This window comes from Pteropus alecto, unplaced genomic scaffold (genome assembly GCF_000325575.1).
Source record: "Pteropus alecto unplaced genomic scaffold, ASM32557v1 scaffold63, whole genome shotgun sequence".
Lineage (NCBI taxonomy): Eukaryota > Metazoa > Chordata > Mammalia > Chiroptera > Pteropodidae > Pteropus > Pteropus alecto.
The window spans coordinates 5,262,534-5,286,880 of NW_006434897.1; the positions used below are offsets into that span (position 1 = coordinate 5,262,534).

Consider the following 24,347-nt stretch of genomic DNA (forward strand, 5'->3'; position numbering starts at 1 on the left):
AGCGTGAAGCCCCAGGAAGTTAAAATTTGAAATCAGACTTCAAAAATTAACCAAAATGTCAAGAGTTCAGTTACAAATCTTAGTAACCAACTCAAACTGTTGTAACATTTTCAAATGACAGTTACATTTTGCACTTACCTTTATTTCCCCTACAAGAATTTCAGAGTGGTGTAATGAACCCTCATGTGCTAATCACGAGCTTCAGTTACCAGCTTATATCTGATCTTATTTCATCTATACTCTCATCCACTTCTTCTATCTCATTATTTTAAAGCAAATCTCAGACTTCATTGAAATATGTATCTCAAAAAGGTTTTTTAATCCCCAAACAAAACCACAGTAACATTGTCACACCTAATAAAAATCATCAGTAATTCCTTAATATTAGAAAATATTTAGTGTTCAAATTTCTAGTTTCTCATAAATAATGTAAATATTTTTTTTTTCACAGTTAGTTAGAATTAGGATCCAGAATAAGGTCCACATGGTGTGATTGCTTTATAGGTCTTTTTAACTCTTAATCTGTAGGTTCGTCATCTATCTATTTCTCTTTCTTTTCCTATAATACCATTGGTGAAAAAACTGGATCATTGTTTTACAGCTTCCCAGTCTGGACTGATTATACCTTCCTGGTATAGTTTAACATAAACATGTTCCTCCAGCCCAGTATTTTCTGTGAAGTTATAATTAGAAGGCTAAATGTTTCCACAAGTACTGTTACGTAGTTGGTGATCTGTTCTTTCATCAGGAGACACTACTCTCTGGTTGTGTCTTTTTTTGTAGTGTTAGCTTATCTCTTTAGGTTTTGACGTAATAAATTGATCTTCTCTAGGTCAAAACAGTTCTTTCTTATTTCTGGCCTTATTACTCTGAAAAGGACTTCCTAGATCCTAGGTCTCCTTGCAAAAAAATACTCATGAAATTTTGTTTTTTTTCTTGTATTACCAGTTCTTACACTTAAAATTATTTGTTGCATGTCTTTTCCAATAGCCATAAACCACTTGAGGGTGAGGACTGCGTCTTTATGCCAGGTACCTTCACCAGCCAGGGTACTACTTGCTAAAAACACGAACATAATAAATGGTAGTTGGTTACAGATTAAAAAGTTGATTTTTTTTAACTTTTAAGTTCTTAACTTTTTTTTTAATTTAGGGAGGTACTAATTATAGTGAAAAGAAAAGAACATGGACTTTGGAATTGGTTATCCTGCTTTGTGACCTTGGAAATTGAAGTTTAGTTTATTCATCCAGAATTGGTGCTGATCTTGCAGTTGCTTTGAGGATTTAATGAGTAGTGAATAAAAGACGTCTAGTAGTTTCTAGCACATAATAAAAAGCATACAATACATGTTCCTCTTTTTTTCCTGGTTATTATTGGTTCTCTCATACCTACACGTATCACACACACACACACATGCATACCACAATAGGCATGAGACTGGTTTTTTGTTCTAATGAAACCTCCTTAAAATCTTTAAGGCACTGATTCTTACATATCCTGCTGTTTATGTATAAATCTTTTCCCTGGAAAACACAAAGTGGTGGAAGGTCACATTGTGACTAATGTCGTCCTTGTGAAAACGTAAAGTAGTATGCACATAACTTGGTATAGCACACTGTCATTTTGTGAAGTGGCTTTTGTTTTTTAATCTTGCAGTATGTTAATAACATGGTTTTGAAATAGATTGGAGATTTTATTTCTTACCAGCTTATTCTAAGTTAGAGATGAAAAATGTATATTATTATAAACTATATTTTTAATGAAATTGTCTTAGTATATCCTGTAAGTGTTGAATTTCTGTTAGTTAAGATTCTGTGAATTTAGAAGTATTATGATCACAAGGATTATTTTTAGAGCTGTTAATTTGATTCTTGTTGTAACTTTAAAGAATATGCTAAGTAAGATGCCGTGAATCAAAATTATGTACGGTTTTATCCTAACAGGTAGTTTTACTGTAGTTTCTTTTATTCCATTCTGGGTCATGGGCTTTTGTGATCCTTTTCACTAAAAATACTTTTTTGCAATCTTCTAAGGATATATTTTTCCAGCTACCTATATGGATAAATTCTAATTCTATTATAGCTTTTACATTATGAAATATTCAGTGCCTCTTTTAGTAAAATAAATACAAATAAATACATGATGAAAGTCTTTGAGTTTTCACATAAAACAGTTTCTATAGGTGTTGTATTAAAATTAATTTTTAAAAAAGTTTTTATCAAATTATTGAATTGGTCATAGTTAACTTTTGATTCTTGCAGTGTCTTTCCAAGTAATAGTCTCAATTTAGGAGTAAAATATCGTGATAAATAATATTTGGAGTTTTGAAAGCTTAAGGGATTGTACTTTGATGATAGATAGGGAGAAGTATGTTTTAGTAAAATTAATCTTATTAGTAATGTGTCATAGTCATAGGAATTGATGAAACAGAGGCAGGAGATGAAGTGTGCAATTATTACATTTGGTATTCACCTTTGGTAATAAAGGCGAATCTGAGATTTTGAAGACAACTTGTTAAGAGACATTATCAATAACTTTAGAGTTTCTTCTATAGGAGAACAGCTACCTGGGTCAAAGTGACATGCCTGGGATTGTGCATTTTGGGGGGAAAGATATGTTATTTCAGTGTAATAAGTTTCAGGTGACAGTAGGATTATCAAAGTGAACATGGGAATTTAAATGTAAACGTGAAGAATCAAGTCCTGTTAGCACTTGATTAAGGTCATTAGTAAAAGTTTAAATTAACAATCATTTTTTCTTCTTAAAGAAATTGATATTGGCTTTTTGTTTACTAGATCTGAACTGTTACATTGTTTTTCTTTTTGTCTTAGTTCACAAAGATGTCCAAAACTAATGGCTTGTCAGAAGATTTGATATGGCACTGTAAAACACTGATCCAAGAAAGGGATGTAGTTATAAGGCTTATGAACAAATGTGAAGACATTTCTAATAAATTGACAAAACAAGTTACCATGCTCACTGGAAATGGAGGTGGATGGAACATAGACCAACCCTCCATTCTGAACCAAAGGTAATATTTATTGTACATATTTATTCATTATTTTATCTTAATTGTATAAAATTTCTGAATTTATTTCTGTATCATGTCTAGGGAACTTAATTGTGGAAGTGATGAAAACTAATGTTAAAGAAAAACCCAAGATTTTCTTTAATGGCACATAAGTGGTATATGAATTATTTATCATTGATTTTTTTTCTCCTCCCCACAATCAGGATATTTTATTTCATCCTTTCATAAACTAGAGAGAGGAAATGTCACGGTCTTTTACATCCTTTGTTTTCCTTGTCTGATGACAGATAATTTCATATATAATCACAGAAACCAAAAAGGTGGTTTTAGCTACCCCTTTAATTTGATACTTCAAAAAATCAGCTGTTTAATTGCATCAATGTAAAAATTTGTCTTAGCTCATATCATAAATATTAGCTTTTTAATCATTAATAAAATAAAATTATTAAAATATCCTGTATCTGCAATAAAATGTTTTAAATAATTTCAGAAGTCCAGATTTTTAAGTCTCTTTTCGGGGTAGAAACACATCAAAATGAAAAGGATACTTTCATTAAATAGATTACATAAGGAAAAATTATAAAAAGCATTTTTAAAAAGTATATTCCCTAAAACTGTTACTTTCAGTAAATACCTTTTCATAATTCTTGCAACGAATGGACACTAAACTATTTTCTTGAAAACATTGATTCAACAGCCAGTACATGTTAAAACAGAATTTAATTGTGAACACCCCTGTTTTGCATGGTATTGGGATATTGGCATGGGGGAGATTGTTCTGAACTTCTTTTAAAAGTTCATTTATTTTTAAGTAGTTTGAAGACTCAGAACTGTTCAGAATACTACCTTTTTTATAAAAAGGTATAAACCTGTTTACTACAGTAGTATTTATAGTTTCAAAAACATGGAAACAATCTAAGTTCCAACAATCAGAAAATAGAATGAATTATGGTCTATCCACACTATGCATTGTTATGCTACTTTTAAAACGAATTACATCTGTACAGAATATTTCCGATAGGTTTAATAAGATTAGCTCTAGGGTCTCAGTAAAATTCATTACCTTAGTTGGTGATTTTATTTACTTCTGATAGTTTTCTGAGTTCATGATCACAGCATATTTGCTGATCATTGGTTAATTAAAAATCAAGGTGTGGTTACTGGCCTTTAATAGTAAGCTACAATCTTTTCTGTGCCCTTCTAGGGTGCTATGGGAGAAAACGTGATGCAGTTCCCACAAAGAAGCTCTTTTCTCTGTTGCATAGAAAGAACTATGGCCATGTCAGCAAATTCATCTCCTAAAAGTGTAGTTGGATCTGCTCCTTCTTGTTCTACAGCATTGGATATGGGGAGTTCTTCACTCTACAAGACTTACCCAGTTGAGTCTACTTTATCATAATTTGGATTTTAAAAAATCAAGTGCTTTATTGCATCACTTAAAAATTTTATCTCTCAAACCAACATTTACAAAGTCCTGTTACTTGTAAATAGTATGATCAGGTAATAAACTTTCCATTAGACTGAGGATTTTTAAATGAAATAATTAATAGATGAGAAAAGTAGGGATTTTTAAAGTGCTTATTGGATTTAGTCCAAAGTACAACTTCTAAAAACCTGTATATATAGTCTCTTTAGAGTTTATTTAGATGCACTTTTAGGGGGTGAAATTTGTTGTCTTGGTTTTTGTTTTTAGCCATGTTTAGAATTGGACAAGCAATTTTGTTATACTGGCCGGGCATCATGGCTGCTTAGTATATAGAAATTTAAAGTAGTTTCCTTGCCTCGGGAAAAAATTTATTAGCATAGAGGAAAATGTTAGACTATGCTGATAAGTTATCATGCTTTCTCTTAACAAATTCTTTGTAGCAAAGTTTACTTTGAAGTAAAATGAATATTAACTGTTTATTTTCCTTTTACAAATTTATACGAATTAGAAGAAAAATTGCCTTTTAGAGATAATGGAAATATAGACATATAACTCCTCGTTAACATTATGATCTTTCCAGGGAAAAATAAAATTTCTCATGTGTCTCAAAACCATTACATTCATTATCTTTATTTTAAAAATGTGAAAACTAAAATTACCTAAAGTTAAAATGTATAATGAGAGTAAAGAGAGAAAACTTCATTTTGTATCCTGTTTTATTCCTACAAAGATGTACCCAACTCTCAAGCTTTACCAATTTATCTAAAACTTATCAGCTTTAAACTGTTTTAATTGAAAAGATTTTTCAGATGTTCAGTATAAAATATACGTAATCATGTATGTTCTGTCTTTTCTGGACTAAATCTAACAGGGTTCTTCTGATCTTGTTCTCCCTCAGTTTGACAGGATGATTCCCTGTCCTCTTCCTAAACAGTTGGCTATGAAACCATTTGACACTGGTCTGAATGCAAAGCAGTACTGCAGATGTGGTTTGACTAACTCCAAGTACTATGATACAAATATTTCAGAAGTTTGGATACTAGTATTAGCACAAGACAATGTTGTGGTAGTATTTTCAGCAGCCATGTCACACTTAGGGGATGTAACTTTTGGTCAACTAGTATCCCTAATCTGTTTCATATGAATTATTTCAAACCAGTCTGTCTAGCTCTGTATTTCTGCATTTTAAACTCAAATTTAGCATGTCATATGTACTCCTGTTGTTTCTGTTTCAAGACTTTCTTACCTTTCAAAATTATTTCAATACCAGTTTCTCTGATCAGAGATTTAAACCCAATTTAATTTTCATTTAGAAAAGAAATCGTAGTAACTCTGGATGGACACACACACACACACACACACACACACACACACACCCTCTAATAAAACAAATAACTTCAAAGCAATGTTCTGCCTCATTTACTTTCATGATCTCAGAAAATTTTTAAATAATTTTTTCTTGGAGGTAAGAAAACTTTCAGTTTAAGGATATTTATAGTCCCCTATTGAGAAGAGAGTACTTAACTAATTCAGAATGCCTGGTCTGTAGTCCTTACTATTTGGGTAACCCTGGCAAATTATGCATTCTACCTATGCAGGCATGAAAATCTTAGAAAACTATAGAATATCAAAATAAATGAGGTATGATTAGATAGTACCTAAATATTAGAGCCTCCTAGAAAAAGATCACAGCTGCCCATTTTAAAAATTAGTCATAACAAGTGAATTGGATTTAAAAGTCTTTGTCCAAACTACATTTTCATTGATCCTTTTATATTCAGAAAAGGGAATCTGATAGGCAGCACTATTGTGATACTTAGCAACAGAAAATTGCTTTTAATTTAGCTAAATCTAGCAGAGGAGCAAATACACATAGAGAAATACTTTAAAACAAAGATTTTAATATAACAAAGTTATTTAATGTCCTGATCAAAACAGCTACCAGAGCTGCATTTTGATTATGGATTAAATAATTTTATTTGGATGAAAAAATTATATGTAGTAGATGCTTCTCAAAATTTCCTCATTTCTTTTTATAAGTTTTATGTTTAGCGAAGAATTTTAATAGACTTGTTTCTCAACATGTGTTGGTAATGGAGAAATTCGGTAATTTTTCTGTGTTAAGAATATTTCTTGGCTCTTTGTGATTTACATTGGGATAGCATGTTGGCACTTGGATACATTTATAAGTGATGTAATACGCCTGTCTCATCAAGTTTCATCATTTTCATGGAATGTGAACCTTATGCATGTGGGGTGACTGAGACATTGTAAAGTACTCAAAAATAATAGAAAACTCAGTTTTGACCACAGAGTGAGTGGGTCAGAGAGAGAATTCTTTCATGTTTACTGTTTAGTGGTTAGGGGCCAACAGCTGGATCAGACCTAGGTTGGATGCTGGCTGTGCCACTGCACACATGGATTTAAATAGCTATGTGACATTGGACAGGTTACTTCATTGAGTCCCAGGGAACTTCTCGCCTGTGAAATGGGAATAAGAATAGTATCTACTTTATAATGTAGATTAAATGAAGTAATAATGCATGTAAAGCCCATAGTGTAGTATCTCAAATATGATAAACATTTCAATACTAGAATTTATTGTCACCACTACTGTCGTAGAAAGAATTTATTTGTATCTGGAAGTTAAAATATCTTTGATAATATGTTGTATTATTATTTTTGTAGTGGCATCGAAATTATTTTGGCCAAGAAGGAAGACATTTTAAAAAATGAATAGTAAAGACTTCAGCAATACTGCTGATTTTTTCCTACCTATACTTTTAATTTTTTTCTAATGAGAAATGTTTTATAGATTGCCTACCCCACAATTGAAACATAGATTCTGATTTTAAATGGCTATCATTCTACCCTACCTTTTTACTCCTGTTCTAATTAAGGTTTCTTGATTTCAGAATCTGACCCCTTAACCATTGATTACTGCCATAGCTATGTCCAGACCCCTCCCCTCCTTGTAGGCAGATAGAACATGTGTAACAGGAAATTAAAGGGTCAGGTTAAAAGCTGGGGAATGGGAGGCATGGCCTTGTCCTAGATTTGCATGTTAAACGGAGTGTTTGCTGTCCTTATGAGTGTGAGAATAGCTTACAAGTGAAATAGACTTCCTGAGTTAAAACTTTAGCCATACACTTTGTAGCTAAGCAACAGTCAAGCAAATTAGTAAGCCTCAGGTTTTTTCATGTTAAAATGATTATATCAGCTACCTTTATAGGATCTTGAAAGGTTAAACGAGGTGATATTTGAAAATATCTTTGTATACCTACATATAATAAATGTCATTAAATAACTGCTATTAGTTTTTAAACACTTGAACTTTTAGAAAACACTGTCGCTTTCATCCATTATAAACCCCCATATTTACCTTCTAAACAAGTTATTCTCAAGGGTTGTCTATTTACTAGGTTGCAAATTATATAAGATTTTTGACACTTGTCTGCTACTTTCTACTTATTGATGTTTGTTGATGTCTCTCAAATTTACATTTCTACATAGTTCAAACATAAATACATACATGCTTCAGAATTACATGTACCACTGACATTAGAGGTGATTGGCATCCATTCAGAAAGTGTTTATTATTTATTAAATCAGCCTGGCAAAGTAGCAAATTATGCTTTCATTTTTGTCCTGTTTAAGTTCCATAATGTGTTAAAATTGAAATGAGTACAATACAATTTTCTAGTATAAATAATAGCTTAGTAATATGTTATAGTTCATACCCTGATCACTTTTGGAATTAAGTTAATTTGGTGGCATTACATTATGACCGAATATGGGAATTTTTTTTTTATCCTTATTACCAGAAGAAATAAATCAACAAATACAGAATAAAATTTGACAAGATGAAAAAAATATTATGTTTTGGGCTCATTTTCTTACGTATAAATGTCTCATAACAGTAAGTTAAAAGGTAAGACTAGACCTAGGTATTTCAGTTTTGTGTGTATTGTAAACCTAAACTTCATGTCAGAAACTAGTAGTGAAAACTAATAGTATAAATCTTTAATAATTATTAACTCTCTCTTTATCAGTTTATCACTCAAGCCCTATCAGAAGGTTGGTTTGAATTGGTTGGCATTGGTACATAAACATGGACTTAATGGCATTTTGGCAGATGAAATGGTAAGTAGTACTCTATTTCTAGGATTTGTCATTAAAAGGCATCCTTGCTGTCATTTAAAAATGAAAATTTCCTTTGACTCTGTAGTTTACTGCTCTCACCTCAGTATCTTTAACCCCTTTTACCCTTCCCAATTTTCTGTTTCCTTGTTTTAGCTCTAGCCTCTTCACTAGCCCCCAATACAAAGAGGTTTCTTGTCTATCTGATTATCAAATTAATAAGTATGTCTAATATATGCGTATATATGTAAAATACTAAATGAGATTGTACTGTATTTGCTTTTCTGTAGCTGCCCTTAAAATTTATCATAGATACCTCTTTGTCAGTAAATAAATTCACACATTTATCAGCAACATTGTCAACATCATTTTAGCCATTTTATTTGTATTAGATATCTCTCGAGTTTCTGTTCTTTTCCAAATCACATTTGCTTGAACTAAACTTGGGAAGTTTATTACAGCCAATAGTTCAGATATTGTCACATAGAAACTTGACATTTAACCTTACCTACCTTCTTACAGCTATACTTTTTTTAAAAAGTGTTTATTAAAAATGAATCATGTTCAGTGGAGAAAATGTTAATTGAATACATACATATTACATTGTTTATTAGATTTCCAAAATAAAAATTAACAGTGACAGTGATTTCTGTTCTCTGGTTAGCGTCTAGTAATCTTTAGTACTATGACTATTTCCATACATCATATTACCATTAAAGCAAAGATGCTCTTTGTCTGATAGAAAAGTGAAGAATATATACAAGATTTCTGAATAGTTACAGAAATTAGATACAGAATGTAGAACATTACACTTGTAGGAAAACTAGACTTGGGAATCAAATTTGGGTTTTGTGTCCCAATTTTGTTTTTCATGGGCTGTTTGCTCCTTACCAAATAACCTAATCTCTCAGAGCCAATATTAACACAATGTAGGTACTTTCTATATTGAGATTATATTTGGTATCAAATGAGGTATATTATGTGAAATTTTCTGTAACCTATAAAGGACAATATTTATGATAAGTTAATGTCTTAGTCTGCTAAGTTTGCTATAACAATGTCAAAGACTGGGTGGCTTTAAGAACAAATTAATTTCTGGAAGTTCTGGAAGCTAAATGTCTAAGATCAAGGTGTTGGCAAGATTGATTTTCTCCTGAGGCCACTCTGAAATTTGTAGATGGCCACCTTTTTGCTGTGTGTCTTCACATGGCTTTTTCTCTTGTGTGCATACATCCTTAGTGTTTCTCTTCTTTTAAGATGAGGATTGGGTCCCTACCCTTGTGATCTCATTTAACCTTAATTACCTCCTTAAAGACCCTATCTTGGAAATAGTCACATTGGGAGTTGGGGTTTTAACACATGAATTTGGGAGGGAGGATTCAGTTCTTAACAGATGGTAATATTTAGCTCCCCTGAGGAGCTAAATCTCCTCAGTAACCTTAAAACAAAACAGAACAAAAACTCACTTTATTGATGTATAATTTACTTGCAGTAAAATGCACAAATGTTCAGTTTAGTGACTTTTTACATATATGATCACCCATGTGACCTCCTCCCAGATCAACATTTTCATCATCCCAGAAAGTTCCCTCATGCTTTTTTTCAATCATTACCACTACCATTTTGATACCTATGACCATGATAATTTTTTCTGAATTTGAACTTTATATAAATAGAACATTGAGTATTACTGTTTGTTTCTGGATTTTTTGATGCAACGCCATTACTGAGATTCATCTGTGTTTTTATATGTATTAGTAGGTTTGTTGGGGTTTTTTGCCAGTTAGTAGTCCATGGTATAAATATGTTACAACTTGTTTAGCCATTCTCCTGTTGATGAAAATTTAGGTTAGTTCCAGGTTTTGGCTGTTACAATAAAACTGTAAACATTCTTACTGAAGTCTTTTTGTGGACATATGCTCTCATATCTCTTGAATATATTCTTAAGAGTGGAATTGTCTAGTAATAGTATAGGCTTATGTTCACCTCCAGTTAGTCATTGGAACATCGACCTCAATCCATCCATTATGTATTAAATATTGCTTTATATAAACAGTTACCAAAATTACATCCTTTACGTGCAAGGCAAAGGTCTTTGTATATTAATGTATGTCACATTAATTAACAGTTATTATACATTTTGCTCATTAAACTAAGTTGAAGTTTCATTTGGAGATTTGCTTTATCTGCCATTGAAAAATGAAAACATAGTGGCAATTCTTATAAAAGTTGCATGCGGGGAATCAAATAAAACTGGAAATATTTTCTTTTCCTTTTGTATTTCTTAATATTTGGGGGTTTTTGTTTGTTTGTTTTTACATTTCATATATTGTGTTTTGAACTTTTATTTTTAGGGCCTAGGAAAAACTATTCAAGCCATTGCATTCCTGGCATACCTGTATCAGGAGAGTAATAAAGGTCCTCATTTGATTGTTGTTCCAGCATCAACTATAGGTATGTGATACTGTGGACAACCATACTTGACTGTATACTATTTTACATAGGGAGGAGAAAAGCTGTGTGTGTGTGATTTCTTAGTATGTATGTGACTGTTCTAGAAGTCTTTTTTAAAGAAAATAACTCAGATATGTCAATTATTATAAATCAAGAACCATTTGATAAGATTGTTTTGTTTTCTTGTAAATTGTTTTAATGAGTAACTGAAAGAAACTAAGTTCGTTTAAATTTATAATTAGACATTTACTGAGTCAAAGTATGCACTTTATCCCCACTCAAATTACTATCTCATTCTTGTTCAGTTCATTGGATGTTGAATAGAGTATGAGAATGTATGTATGTATGAATGTAACCCAAAAAAAGGTCTCTTTAAATTAGCAATTAGTAGTCATCTATAATATAAAAAATGGTTCTCTGCCTTTTATTTTGATGCTACCTCAAGACCTCGAAATCGTAGTAATCATCAGGAGTAAAATTGTGAACGGTCTGTGATTTTTAAAATCACCTTGTATTATTTTATAAAAATAATTTTTGGGCAAAACTTGTTAAACTTTATAAAGTATTCATTTTACTGCATACAGATACCTTGTTTTAGCAGATACAAGTTAATATCTCTTTTGTTTCATAGATAACTGGTTAAGGGAAGTTAATTTATGGTGCCCCACTTTAAAGGTGCTCTGTTACTATGGTAAGAATATGTCCTTTTGCTTTTAACTTTGGAAATTTCTTTAGAGTCCTAACATGTACAAATAAGTACAATAAGTAAAATCAATAAGTATATATTACTTTTAAATTCTAGGTTCTCAAGAAGAACGTAAACAGATAAGATATAACATTCATAGTAAATATGAAGAATACAATGTAATTGTGACCACGTAAGTATTGAGAAAAAAAATTTTGGGGGAAGAAGTTCTGTGCAGCCCTCGAAGTTTTAAAAAAGATTTTAAAAATATTATTAGTACTATAAAGGAAAGTATGCTAAGAACTGTGCAACTAAAGTAATGGAAGAACTTACGATGAGGATTCAGGCATTTTTCAGTTTGGTGTATAACACCAAGATAGCAGTTTTTTGCTAGTACCTCAGGTGACTCACTGACAGTGATTATAAAAAGGTTATGTCCACTATCATAACATTCTTCAGTTAAAGTAACATTTGAATTCATACAACTCAATAACAAAGAAAGAATCAAAAGTGGGCAGAGAACATGAAAAGACATTTCTCTGAAGAAGACACACAGATGGCCAACAGACATATGAAAAGAAGCTCAACATCACTAATCATCAGAGAAATGCAAACTAAAACCACAATGATATACCACTTCACACCAGTCAGAATGGCTGTTATCAAAAAATCAACAAATAACATGTTTGGCGAGGATGTGGAGAAAAAGAGACCCTCAGAACTGCAAATTGGTGCAGCTCCTATGAAAAAATAGTATGGAGATACCTCAAAAAAACTGAAAGATCTATTCTGTGACTCATAAATTCCACTTCTGGGTATTTATCCAAAGAAAAAACATTTAATACAAAAAGATGTACACCTATGTTCATCGTAGCATTGTTTACAATAGCCAAGATATGGACGCAACCTAGGTGTCTATTGATAAGTAAATGGATAAAAAAAATGTGGTTTACATGTACAATGGAATATTATGCAGTAATATTAAATAATGAAATCCTGCCATTTGCAACAACATGTATGGACTTAAAGGATCCTATTTATTTCACTATGCTAAGTGAAATCAGAGAAACATAAATACCATATGGTTTCACTTATATGTGGAATCTGAAAAAAGAAACAAAAGCAGACTCAAACAGTCCAAAGGGGTAGGGGGATGGGTTAAAAAGGGTGAAGGAAGATATAAATAATAATGTGATAAGTTTGCATGGTGACAGTTGATTACTAGAATTAGTTAATCACATTGTTAGGTATAAAAATGTTGAATCACTGTTGTACACCTGAAACTAATATAACTAATACAGTATTGTATACCAACTATTCTTAAATAGTTTCCTTTAAAAAAAAAAAGGCATTTTTAAAAGTAATTATAAAGTAACATTTAAAGTATTCCATCAAGATGGTTTTTAATATTTCTAACTTATAAATAAGAATAGTAAATACATGAAATATCATTCTCTAAAAAATTAAAGTTAGAATAGAAATTGGGATGGAAAATAGAACCGAATAACTTAATCATTACTTAGTAGCTATTTGACATAAATATCTATCAGAGAACTTAATTCCCTCATGTTGGGTTTATTATATAGGTTATTTCAAGTTTCATATTAACTGTCAGTATTTGATTATTATTTCTCTCCACCACTTCTGTAGGAGGCCATGATTAAAAGAATGCATTCAAAATTCTTAATAAAATGTACTCCATTTGTATAGTGTTGTACTACTAGCCACTCTTAACTGTTAATTCTTAGATTTCTTCTACTAATTTAATACAGTAGTGTTATGTTCTCTACAGAAACATCTTAGCTTAATGTTCTTTTTTTTGTTATTTCTTAAAATATAACAGTTCCTGAAGCAAAGAGTATACCAAGTGCAGATTACATAAATTGTAGTAAAGTTGGCCTCTTTTTAGGTGTGTAGAAGTTGATTACATTATAACATTTAAATTTTCTTTTAACTACACATGGCAGCTTTCATAACTTGGTTACATGTACATCATTAATTATTAGATACAAGTACATCAGTATTTATTTGAGTACTAACTGTGTCTTAGTGGTATCTTTTACATACTGGCTATTAAAAATGTATAAATAAAAATAAGTTTACAAAGCATTAAATATGACTAGCGCCCAGGCCCTTAAAGGTATAACTTCAGAAATTTTCTATTCTTTTCTTTTTTTTTTTTGGTGACAGGTATAATTGTGCAATCAGCAGTTCTGATGATCGCAGTCTCTTTCGGCGACTAAAACTTAATTACGCAATTTTCGATGAGGGCCATATGCTGAAGAATATGGGCTCCATTCGCTACCAGCACCTTATGACAATTAATGTAAGAGAGTGTTTTGTGAATGTTTCTAATTATAAAATTTTAAATTATATACTTTAATGTATATAGTATTTTATATCAGGGTCTGCAAACTTTTTCTGTAAAGGGCCAAATAGGAACTATTTCATACTTTGTGAGCCATTTGGCCTCTTTTACTTGTTCTTTGCTATTTTCTGTAACCCATTAAAGATGAAAAAGTGATTTGTAGTTCATGAACCTCATTTACTCTCCCTGTCCTGTATGAAAAACTGTATGAATATCAAATTTAATCTACTTTCATTACCTCATAAAAGTAATCTGAGGATGTAAGTTACCTACTTATAAAATGAAACCATTAGTTTTATTCATTCTACCTTAAAGCACAATAGATGATAATTTTTCTAAATTGCTAATCTTCAATCACAGTGTCGCATTATTAATAATGGTTTTAAATTTTTTCTCTTCCACTGAGGAGGGTAGACAAAGAAGGGTGTGACTCTAATTTTTTTTTTTTAAAGTAATTTTAACTTTACTTTCATTCACAGGCAAATAACCGTTTGCTGCTCACAGGCACACCTGTACAGAATAATCTGTTAGAACTCATGTCACTGTTGAATTTTGTTATGCCACACATGTTTAGTAGTAGCACCAGTGAAATACGAAGAATGTTTTCTTCTAAGACAGTAAGCATAAATGTACATTTTTTCCCAAATGTTACTTTGTGTTTTACCTGGGTCATTTTTCTATTTTGTCTTTTTCTTGTTTTCATGGTGCATACACACTATGAAATAAATTTTAGCAGTTGATAGATGAATTAGGTAGTCAGCCAGAATACAACGGGAAATGAATTAGACTTCCGAAATTACTGTCTAAAAGTTCTGATCTTTAAAATATCTTAATTTTCTGAAGAGTGGCAATTTTAAATCAGTGGAAAGCTGAGATATGTAATATGTAAGGAAAATCTCTGATCATTGTGTCTTTATTAAAATTAGGTCAATCAGTAGCATTTATTTATAGGTAAACTGTAGAACTGGGCAAAAGTTGAATATCCTATACTGAACATATGCTTTGAAATAAAAGTTCATAAATACAAAAGTACTTTCTAAAAGTTACAGTAAAGAATTCCTATTTAGAAGAAAATCTTATTTTCTCCCTGTTGCTTAGAAAAAGCACAGTATACTCTTCAAGAACTCCCATATTTTCTAGTACAGCAGCGTTTATATAGATTCTTAACTTTCTCCCATATCACATATAGTTTGTGATATTCTTCCACTGCAAATTAACTGCCCTTTAAACTTTTACTAATGTATTCTTTCCCACTTGTTGTCCTAGCAGATCAGAGAATATAGAGGTCTCCTTCACATTTTAGAATAAAATTCTACTTCTTTAATTCTCTAAAATGAACAGGTTTTAGATAGAACTGTCCTCATCTTTGGAGGGTGGGGAGTGGTGGAAACTGAACTTTATTCAGTGCAAACAGCCCAAGTGTGATACAGCATAGCTGTGAAAACAGCGTGGTTGCGGAACAGCTCAGTAGTTACAGCTCAGTTATGAAGCAGCATAGCATGGCTGCGAGGTGCCCTGGGACGAGGCTCATGTCTGGCTGGACACCTCTGCTCTGGTCAGCCCACTCCAGTGGGATGTCATCAGTGGAGTGTCATCAGTGTTTCAGTTTCAGCTCCAGCCCAGGGGAATACAGTTCTGTCTTTGGTGAAAAGGAAATGTGCTCAAGCACTATCCCCATTTTTTAGACCACATGATTTATATAACCTGTACTAGCTTTCTTTCAGGGCTGTTTTCCACAAATAAATATAAATTCTCTTCCCCTTTTCCTCTCCTCCCTCCCCTCTTCCTCTCTCTCTCATCCCCCTTACCTCTTCTCCCATGCCCCTTTTCTCTGTCTCTCTTTCTCATACATACTTTTCCATGAGAGTTCTGTAGGTAATCAGTAATGACTCATCAGTTAATGACTTCTGAAAACTAACTTAGTACAGTTCAATTTTATTACCTCAGCAGAATACATGATTACATCTTATGAAACCTGAAAGTACATATGGAGCTCTAAGAAGTAATTATAGCCCAGAATTCCAATGTGAAGTTCTAGCTAGAATGAATTGAGTTTCTGTGGAAGATAACTCATATTATAGTGAGGGAGATTTTCGTGTTGTATAATATTGTTATTGTGATCATTTAAATGAATAATTTCTAAAACGATGTTCCTATTTTACTTAGAAATCAGCAGATGAGCAAAGTATATATGAAAAGGAGAGAATAGCACACGCAAAACAAATTATAAAACCATTTATTCTCAGAAGAGTAAAAGATGAGGTAACTTATGTGCATTTTTTCATTATGATTGTTTTTTGAAAAATCTATTTTCCTCTTTGTTTGAATGATTTACTTAAACTGTTTTCCTTTCTCAGGTTCTCAAGCAGCTGCCCCCTAAGAAAGATCAAATTGAGTTGTGTACAATGTCAGAGGAACAGGAACAACTCTATTTGGGTCTTTTCAACAGATTGAAAAAATCTATCAATAACTTGGGTATAATCTGATTTTCACAATATTATATGAAAAATAATCCTGTATTGGGGCTGCATTTTGTTTAGTCATATTATAGTGGGATTTACTTTTAAAAAATTAGTCAGAATTTGAAGAAATAATTTTAAAACTCTTTGTTTGCATAAAGATATATTTCAACAAACAATTATCAGGTTTTATTTTTTTTTTAATATGTACTCTTTGGATCACAGAAAAAAACACAGAAATGTGCAATGTCATGATGCAATTGAGAAAAATGGCCAATCATCCTTTATTACATCGCCAATATTACACAGCTGAAAAACTCAAGGAAATGTCTCAGCTTATGCTAAAGGTAAGGATTTCAGCTTGTGCTAACACTATGCTTTATTAACACTATTAAACATGAGATTAAACATGAGGCTAGAATTCAGACCATCGAACCTAATGAGCATATTAACCTTTCAACCACATATTTAAGGAAAACATTTTTACGACAGATTTCAAGATAATTTTGCAACTATGGCCTTGGGGCCAATCAGTGTCTATTTTTATAAATAAAGTTTTATTCTAATACAGCCATACCCTTTTTGTCTCCATATTGTCTGAGACTGCTGTCTTAAAACAAGGGCAGAGTTGAATGGTTGCAAAACATCCCATTTCGCCTACAGAGCCTAAAATATTTACTATCTGGCCCTTTACCAAAAAAAAAAAAGTTACCAACTCTCACTCTAGACCTCATAATATACTTCTTTATTTATTTATTTCTACCAAAAAATTCCTCAGATTTTATGACTTGGGTAGTGAGTCGTTTTTCTCCAATTATTTTCTTCATTTTATTTCTTCCTGTTGTACTTTGTCTATAGTTTTAGCCATTATTCTTTATTTTTGCCTCATTCTCTCTTAGCACCTACCCTTATTTCTCCTTATAGGTCTTTGTGTTGAATGAACCACTTGTTTTAAAAAAATTTTTTAATATTATTTAAAACTTATGGAAAATTTCAAACTTGTAAATGTAGAGAGAATTGTGTAATGACATTCTCTGCACATATAACCTTCATACATTTTCTACAATTATCTGGAATGACACCACTCCTTGTTTCTTATTTATTTGTTTATTTAAGTAGAGCTGGTATTTAGTGTTGTATTTGTTTCAGGTGTACGATAGAGTGATTTGACATTTTTAAACATTGCAATGTGATCACCCCACTAATTCTCATAACCTGTCACTATGCAAACTTATCACATTATTATTGACTATATTCACCTTCACCTTTTTTACCCATCTCCCTATCTCCCTCCCCTCTGTCAGCTATCCCTTTGGTCTCTGTTTCTGTGAGTCTGTTTTTGTTTTGTTTGTTCCTTTGTTTTATTTTTTTTAGGTTCCAAATATCAGTGAAACAATATGATATTTGTCTTTCTCTGTTTGATTTATTTCACTTAGCATAATACCCTCTAGGTCCATCCATGTTGTTGCAAATGGCAAGATTTTATTCATTTTATTGCTATGTAATATTCCATTGCACATATATACCATATCTTCTTAATTCATTCATCTGTTGAGGATATTCAGGTTGCTCCCTATCTTGGCTATTATAAATAATGCTGCAGCGAACATAGAGGTGCATTTATCTTTTTGAATTGGTGTTTTCATTTTCTTTGGAATATACCCAGAAGTGGAATTACTGGGTTTTATGGCAGTTCTATTTTTAGTTTTTCGAGGCATCTCCATCCATTGGCTATTTGCAGTCCCATTAACAGTACACAGGATAACACTACTCTTGTTCCATCTAGATCCCTCCTCAGGATTATTTTGAACTAAATTCCCCACATTATTTCATCTGTACATATTTTAATATGTTAACTCTAAAATGTAAGTACTTTTCTCCCTTTATTTTACCTAAAAAATGAATATAAATTTTCTTTGCTAAATCTTTCACACTAAATGTTCTATGATTTAGATATTTTATCAGATGTGAACAATTTTATTAGATTGTTCTGATCATATTATAAATTATCTTCATTTTGAAGTGTGTGTATTGTTTTCTCTTGTTTTGCTTTGAGGAACCTACACATTGTGAAGCTAACCCTGACCTGATCTTTGAAGATATGGAGGTTATGACAGACTTTGAATTACATGTACTTTGTAAACAATATCGACACATTAATAACTTCCAGTTAGACATGGACTTGATTTTAGATTCTGGAAAATTCCGAGCTTTAGGACGCATCTTGTCTGAATTGAAACAGAAGGTATTAAAGAAGAATGCCACTCCTTTTATATTTTCCCAATAAGTTAAACTTCTTTAAAACAGTTCTGGCATGATTTAACTTTCTTAAAGTTTTAATCTATATTTTAATCTATTCTTTATTCTTGTAGAAACTAGTGTTTTGAAACTAGCAATTTTTGGATATGTAGTAATGTCCCCTTAGCTGCTCTTTCACTTTCCTTGGTTTTAGTTACCGACAGTCAAATGTGATCCTAAAATATTAAATGGAAAATTCCAGAAATAAGCAACTCTCAGTTTGATGATGAAATCTTGTGCTTTCCCATCCCCGTCCTGAATCACTGCTTTGTCCATATCTACATTGTATACACTATCTGCCCATTAGTCATTTAGTAGCCCTCTCAGTTATTAGATTGACTGTCACGATATCACAGTGCTTGTGTTCAGGTAACCCTTATTTTACTTATTAATGGCCACATTGTTCAGGAGTGGTGATGTTGGCAATTTGGACATGGCAAAGAGAAGCCGTAAAGTGCTGCCTTTAAGTGAAAAAGTACATATGTGTAGGGGAAAAAAAGCAAAGTATGTATATATAAGGTTCAGTATTATGTTTTCAGGCATCCACTTGGGGTCTTGGAATGTATCCCCCATGGATAAGGGGAATCCACTGTATTTGAGCATATATTTTCCTGATTACTTTTCCTCTGTCAACCCTCAAAAAACAGAAATTAGTAGAATACATCTATATTGATGTTTTTAAAAAATCTTGTCATTATTTCATAGGTGACAATCTGTATGATTGCTTCAGAGTTAGTATTTTGAAGTTACTATGTTAAATGGTTATTTAATCCTACAATTTATGTGTGAAATAGCTTAAATTTGTAAGATCACAATCCAAGTAGTAGTATCCATGAACTGTCCTTAAAAATCAAAACTGAGAATTAAATTTTAGATCTGAAGTTTAGAAATTAAGGTAATTTACGTGTAATCTAAAATGAGAATTTTACCTTAGTTATGATTGCTTGATTTTTATTAAAGAAGCAGTTGATCATTAGATACTTATAATTTTACTTTCCATGTGTCTAATCCATATATGTATTTTCACAGGGTGATAGAGTTGTGTTATTTAGCCAGTTTACCATGATGCTGGATATTTTAGAGGTTCTCTTAAAACATCATCAGCATAGGTACCTCAGATTAGATGGAAAAACTCAGATTTCTGAAAGGTTGGTATACTTTAGTTTCAAAAACTCTCTCTATCCTCAAATAAGAGTAAATGTTTGAATTTTAAATATCTAGAGCATTTGATAGAATTGTTTTGCTTTGAGTCTTATGCATGGTTACTTCAAATTATTACTTTAAGATGCGGAGCATTTTCTGAATATCATATAAATATATTTTGAAACAGGTATTATGTACTTATCAGTATTTTTCCTTTTAAAATCATTCAAAATCTAAAGCACTTTATCTTTAAACTGAGATTGTTTTAAAATCTTGGGCTTCTCGTATTCTAAATGTAATTAAGTTTGGCTGTTTAATTTTTTAATTCCCAAAGAACAAAAAAGTTGTCTTAAAAAAATAAGAATGCTTTTTCTAGTGTGTTCAAACTGTTATATCATTTGGGGTTTATTTTTTGTTTTTTGTTTTTTTATTGACTAGAGTGAATTTTTTCCCTTGTATTACAGTAAGGTAGAAGTCATGCTAAAAGAGATTACAGAGATACAGTTTGATTTCGAGATCTTTAAGTTCACAGGTATATTGACTACCAGTAGCAGCTGACAGACTTCTGAGATTAAAGGTTGAAAAGACATATGCAGAATTTAGATGAGCCAGAAGTCATTAAACAGTGGACAAAGTAATCCTTTAGGAGTTAATCAAATCTGAATAGTTGAATAAAGTAAGACTTAGAGAGGTAAATGGTATAGAAAAGAAGTTGGTGAATTGGGATGGTCTTTCAATAAAATAGCTGCAGGTAAAGTAACTAATACAAAGAGCATATATTTACATCTCCAAGTTTTGATTGTTTTCATATGATTGTTTTCAGTTTTAATTATATACCTTTTAGTAAGATTTAACCCAACATATTTATCTTACAGGATTCATCTAATTGATGAGTTTAATACCGATATGGATATCTTTGTGTTCCTGCTGTCAACGAAAGCTGGTGGCTTAGGAATAAACCTGACTTCAGCGAATGTTGTTATACTTCACGATATTGACTGTAATCCTTACAATGACAAACAAGCAGAGGATAGATGCCATAGAGTAGGCCAGACTAAGTAAGTGTTTTCAGTTGAAATTTATTTTTAATTAAAGACAAGTTAATTTGTATAGAATATTAGAATATAGTCTATCGGATGTCCTGCCTTTTAATATTTTTACCAAAGTATGGCTGCTGATGTATTTCATACCAGCACCATTGAATATGAATGTCACTATGTAACCTATTCATTTTCTAGTAATTAAAACAAAATAATCTCCCACCTCCATCCTAAATAATTCTGTAGCTAACGAAAAGGAAGTATTATCCATGATCCAACCCATTTGAAAAAGATTAATAATTAAAAAGTCTTGCTTGCTGAACCATTTGAGAGCCAAATAGACTTGGTAATATACATACTATTGCTATCCTGTTACCTTTTAAGAAATAATTTTAGTTGTAGATATTTTAGGTGAAGGTTAATTTTGACATTGGTCACAGGACCGTATAGAGGTGAAAAAATAACCTACAATGCAACTCTGCTTTCACATGTAAGCAGCCAACAATGTTTTCTTTGTGGAGCATTTTACAGTATTTCCAAGGGACATTATTTATTCCTTTATGAACCAAACATTTATCAGTACCTGTTGTGGGACTAAAACTTTAATCTTTGTACTTTACCACACTTATATTTTGTACTGAATTATTTCTTTGAACCGGATAGGCAAAGCATGTTTATTTTAAAAATAGAATACCTATCTGAATCTAGAACTGTTTTGTTTTTTTTTGTTTGTTTGTTTGTTTTAGGCGAGGCATCCCTTGGTTGACCTCACAGATTGCAAGGACCTTGCCAGCTTACAATCCCTTATTTTTTATTTTTTACATCTACAGCACCTGATCTTCCTAGGTGGTCTCCCATCCAAGTACTAACCAAGCCCGACCCTGCTTAGCTTCTGAGATCAGACAGGATCGGGCTTGTTCAGAGTGGCATGGCCGTAGTATAACTATTTGTTGTAATATCGTTTTACCAGTAATTTTTCAAGTACAGGTATCTTTCTTCTCTTAGATCAATTAAGAAAGGAATTTTAAAAGTGACATGCTCAAAATATCAATCTCAGGTAGTTTGAACAAAAGGAGAATTTAAATTTATAGATATATTTTTAATAAAATTTTCAAATTTTTATTGAGCTCTGAGATGATTTATATTGTTCATATGTATCCAAATAATTTTGTATTTAGTAACTAATGGACATATCTTTTATTTTTTTAGAGAAGTATTAGTTATAAAATTAATAAGCCAAGGGACAATTGAAGAATCCATGCTAAAAATTAACCAACAGAAATTGAAACTAGAACAAGATATGACCACAGTAGATGAAGGTAAGTTATTTATAAGCAGAAATTTCAATATTTATTCACATGAAAAGGCATTAAATTAGCAGTAGCAAAGGGATAACAAAGATGGTCTGAGCTCTTAACTGGCATACAGTTTAGGGATGGCATGGGAGAAGGTAAGCATATACATTTCAGAAGTGCTACAGTGACTAAGATCATTTTGCCAGAATTTATGTAAACACTTTGATTTTGGAAAATTCTGCGATTCCATCTCTTATCTCTGACACCAAAACATTCCAGACATAAAAATTAAAATTGGGTCTATAATTTTATCTACAATTTTATGGTTTACCTACTACAAAAGTAATATTTATGAGTCAAAAGATTTAAAATAGATGGCATAACATTAACTTATTAAGAACTCTAACATTTACATTAATTTCATTTGACTAACATATTTATTGTACTAGAATACAATATATTGAAGTTTTTAAGATTTAATAATTTCACATTGAAGTAGTTGGGTCTAGAAAAAACTCAAGGGAACTCTCCACCTTTTTGAAAAGAATTTTAAAGTTTTATAAGTTAAAAAATTTTAAGCATATATATATTTGAAAATATATACATTCACATAGTTCAATTTTCAAAAGATACAAAAAGGCAAATGAAAGCCTCTTGATCTCACTCTGTCACCCAGCTTTCCCATCCATAGAGGTGACACATGGCCTTTTTTTTTCTTAGTGCTCTACCAGTTATTTTATGTAGATAGCAGTTGGGTATCTTTTACAGACCAGTTATCATGCAGTCTTCTCCACTTGCTTATTTGATGTTAAATTTAATTGAAAATAAGCAATTTTATCATTGTTCTAATGAATAAGGATATTCCTAATACTGATACTAGTTCATTTCAATTCAGCCGACTTCCATTGACTATTTACTATGTTTCAGTATTTTGTTAGGCATTCCATACTATAAAGAGATCAGTACATTTTAATCTGTCTTCAGAGAAAGAGAGAGAGATGATGATGATGACATTATTATATATTCTTCCTATATAGCATTTGTTTTAGGGTGCTGTGCTAACTAGGGACGACGGGCATTAGAGGAAGTTTAACTGAGTAAGAAACACCTGAGTTAGACTTTTAAGGGTGAAGATGAGTAGGATAATCATAACTTAAGCAATTAACAGCTCGGCTTTGTGTGGAGAGGGCAACTTGTCAACTTCACATTATCCAGCAGACGTGAAAGAGTGAACACTGCAGATTTTACTGGGCAGTGTTTTTTTCCTGATTATTTTATTAGGGTATCTTTTTAAATTTGGTAAAGCAATCAAAAACCTAGGTTAAATTCTTTTAGCAGTGCTAGCAAATATCCAGATATATAGATTTTATCCTAATAGTAAGTCTTTAAATAGAACATTCATAGTTAATTGGAGCCGTTTGTCAGACTTCCGACTGTCTTTAATTTATCTTTATAAATGAGAGGTCGTTTCTCATGGGCTAGTTTATTTCCCCAAAACAATGTTCTTCACTCTTGTGAGGTAAGGGTGGTGGGAGAGGTAATATAAGCCTACTGACTACATTCTCAGAGCTGAGGGGAATCAGGGTGGCAGGGGGATTGTTATCATATTTAAATAGTTAATTTTCCTGTTCCCACTACAGCTTCACAGTCCTCTGTTTAATCACCACACCCTGTGTTCCTTTAATTCAAATTTTGCAATGAGTAAACCTTCTCTTGTACATCTGGGGTACATGACTGGCAGGCTTTACTGTTGGGCAGGCTTTAAGTGTCTACCGCTGCGCTCTGTGTTTAGCTCCATATGTTCCGCACCTTTCAGAAGCACCCTTACCTCCGTGTCCTGAGCTTTAGCAGGGAAGGGAATTCTGAGCATGAAGTATAGGAATTTCCCACTTACCTGCACTTTAGAAAATTGCTAAAGTCAGTTTTCATTTTTCTGTCTGTTTTTCATCTTCCAAAATTTATTGACTGTTCTCTCTCCGCTGTTGTCTTTTTCTTCTGTCCTTTCTCT

At 31.9% G+C, this 24,347-nt stretch overlaps 1 protein-coding gene and 1 pseudogene across 5 annotated transcripts in view; one reads left to right on the plus strand and one right to left on the minus strand.

The window, feature by feature from the left end:
• Nucleotides 1–24,347, plus strand: part of SMARCAD1 (SWI/SNF-related, matrix-associated actin-dependent regulator of chromatin, subfamily a, containing DEAD/H box 1) — a 75,316-nt gene that overhangs the window by 47,877 nt on the left and 3,092 nt on the right. For 4 of the 5 annotated variants that reach the window (XM_015588459.2, XM_015588458.2, XM_015588460.2 and 1 more), the window contains exons 10-23: nt 2,832–3,031; nt 8,510–8,600; nt 10,952–11,051; nt 11,683–11,742; nt 11,854–11,929; nt 13,927–14,062; nt 14,584–14,733; nt 16,271–16,366; nt 16,462–16,579; nt 16,789–16,910; nt 18,620–18,808; nt 19,891–20,009; nt 20,880–21,062; nt 22,254–22,363. In XM_015588459.2, coding sequence (XP_015443945.1) covers nt 2,832–3,031; nt 8,510–8,600; nt 10,952–11,051; nt 11,683–11,742; nt 11,854–11,929; nt 13,927–14,062; nt 14,584–14,733; nt 16,271–16,366; nt 16,462–16,579; nt 16,789–16,910; nt 18,620–18,808; nt 19,891–20,009; nt 20,880–21,062; nt 22,254–22,363 — 1,750 coding nt within the window. The remainder of the gene's footprint in view (nt 1–2,831; nt 3,032–8,509; nt 8,601–10,951; nt 11,052–11,682; nt 11,743–11,853; nt 11,930–13,926; nt 14,063–14,583; nt 14,734–16,270; nt 16,367–16,461; nt 16,580–16,788; nt 16,911–18,619; nt 18,809–19,890; nt 20,010–20,879; nt 21,063–22,253; nt 22,364–24,347) is intronic. The other variant, XM_006910737.3, reaches the window with a different exon arrangement.
• LOC112478955 lies at nt 21,866–21,984 on the minus strand (annotated as a pseudogene).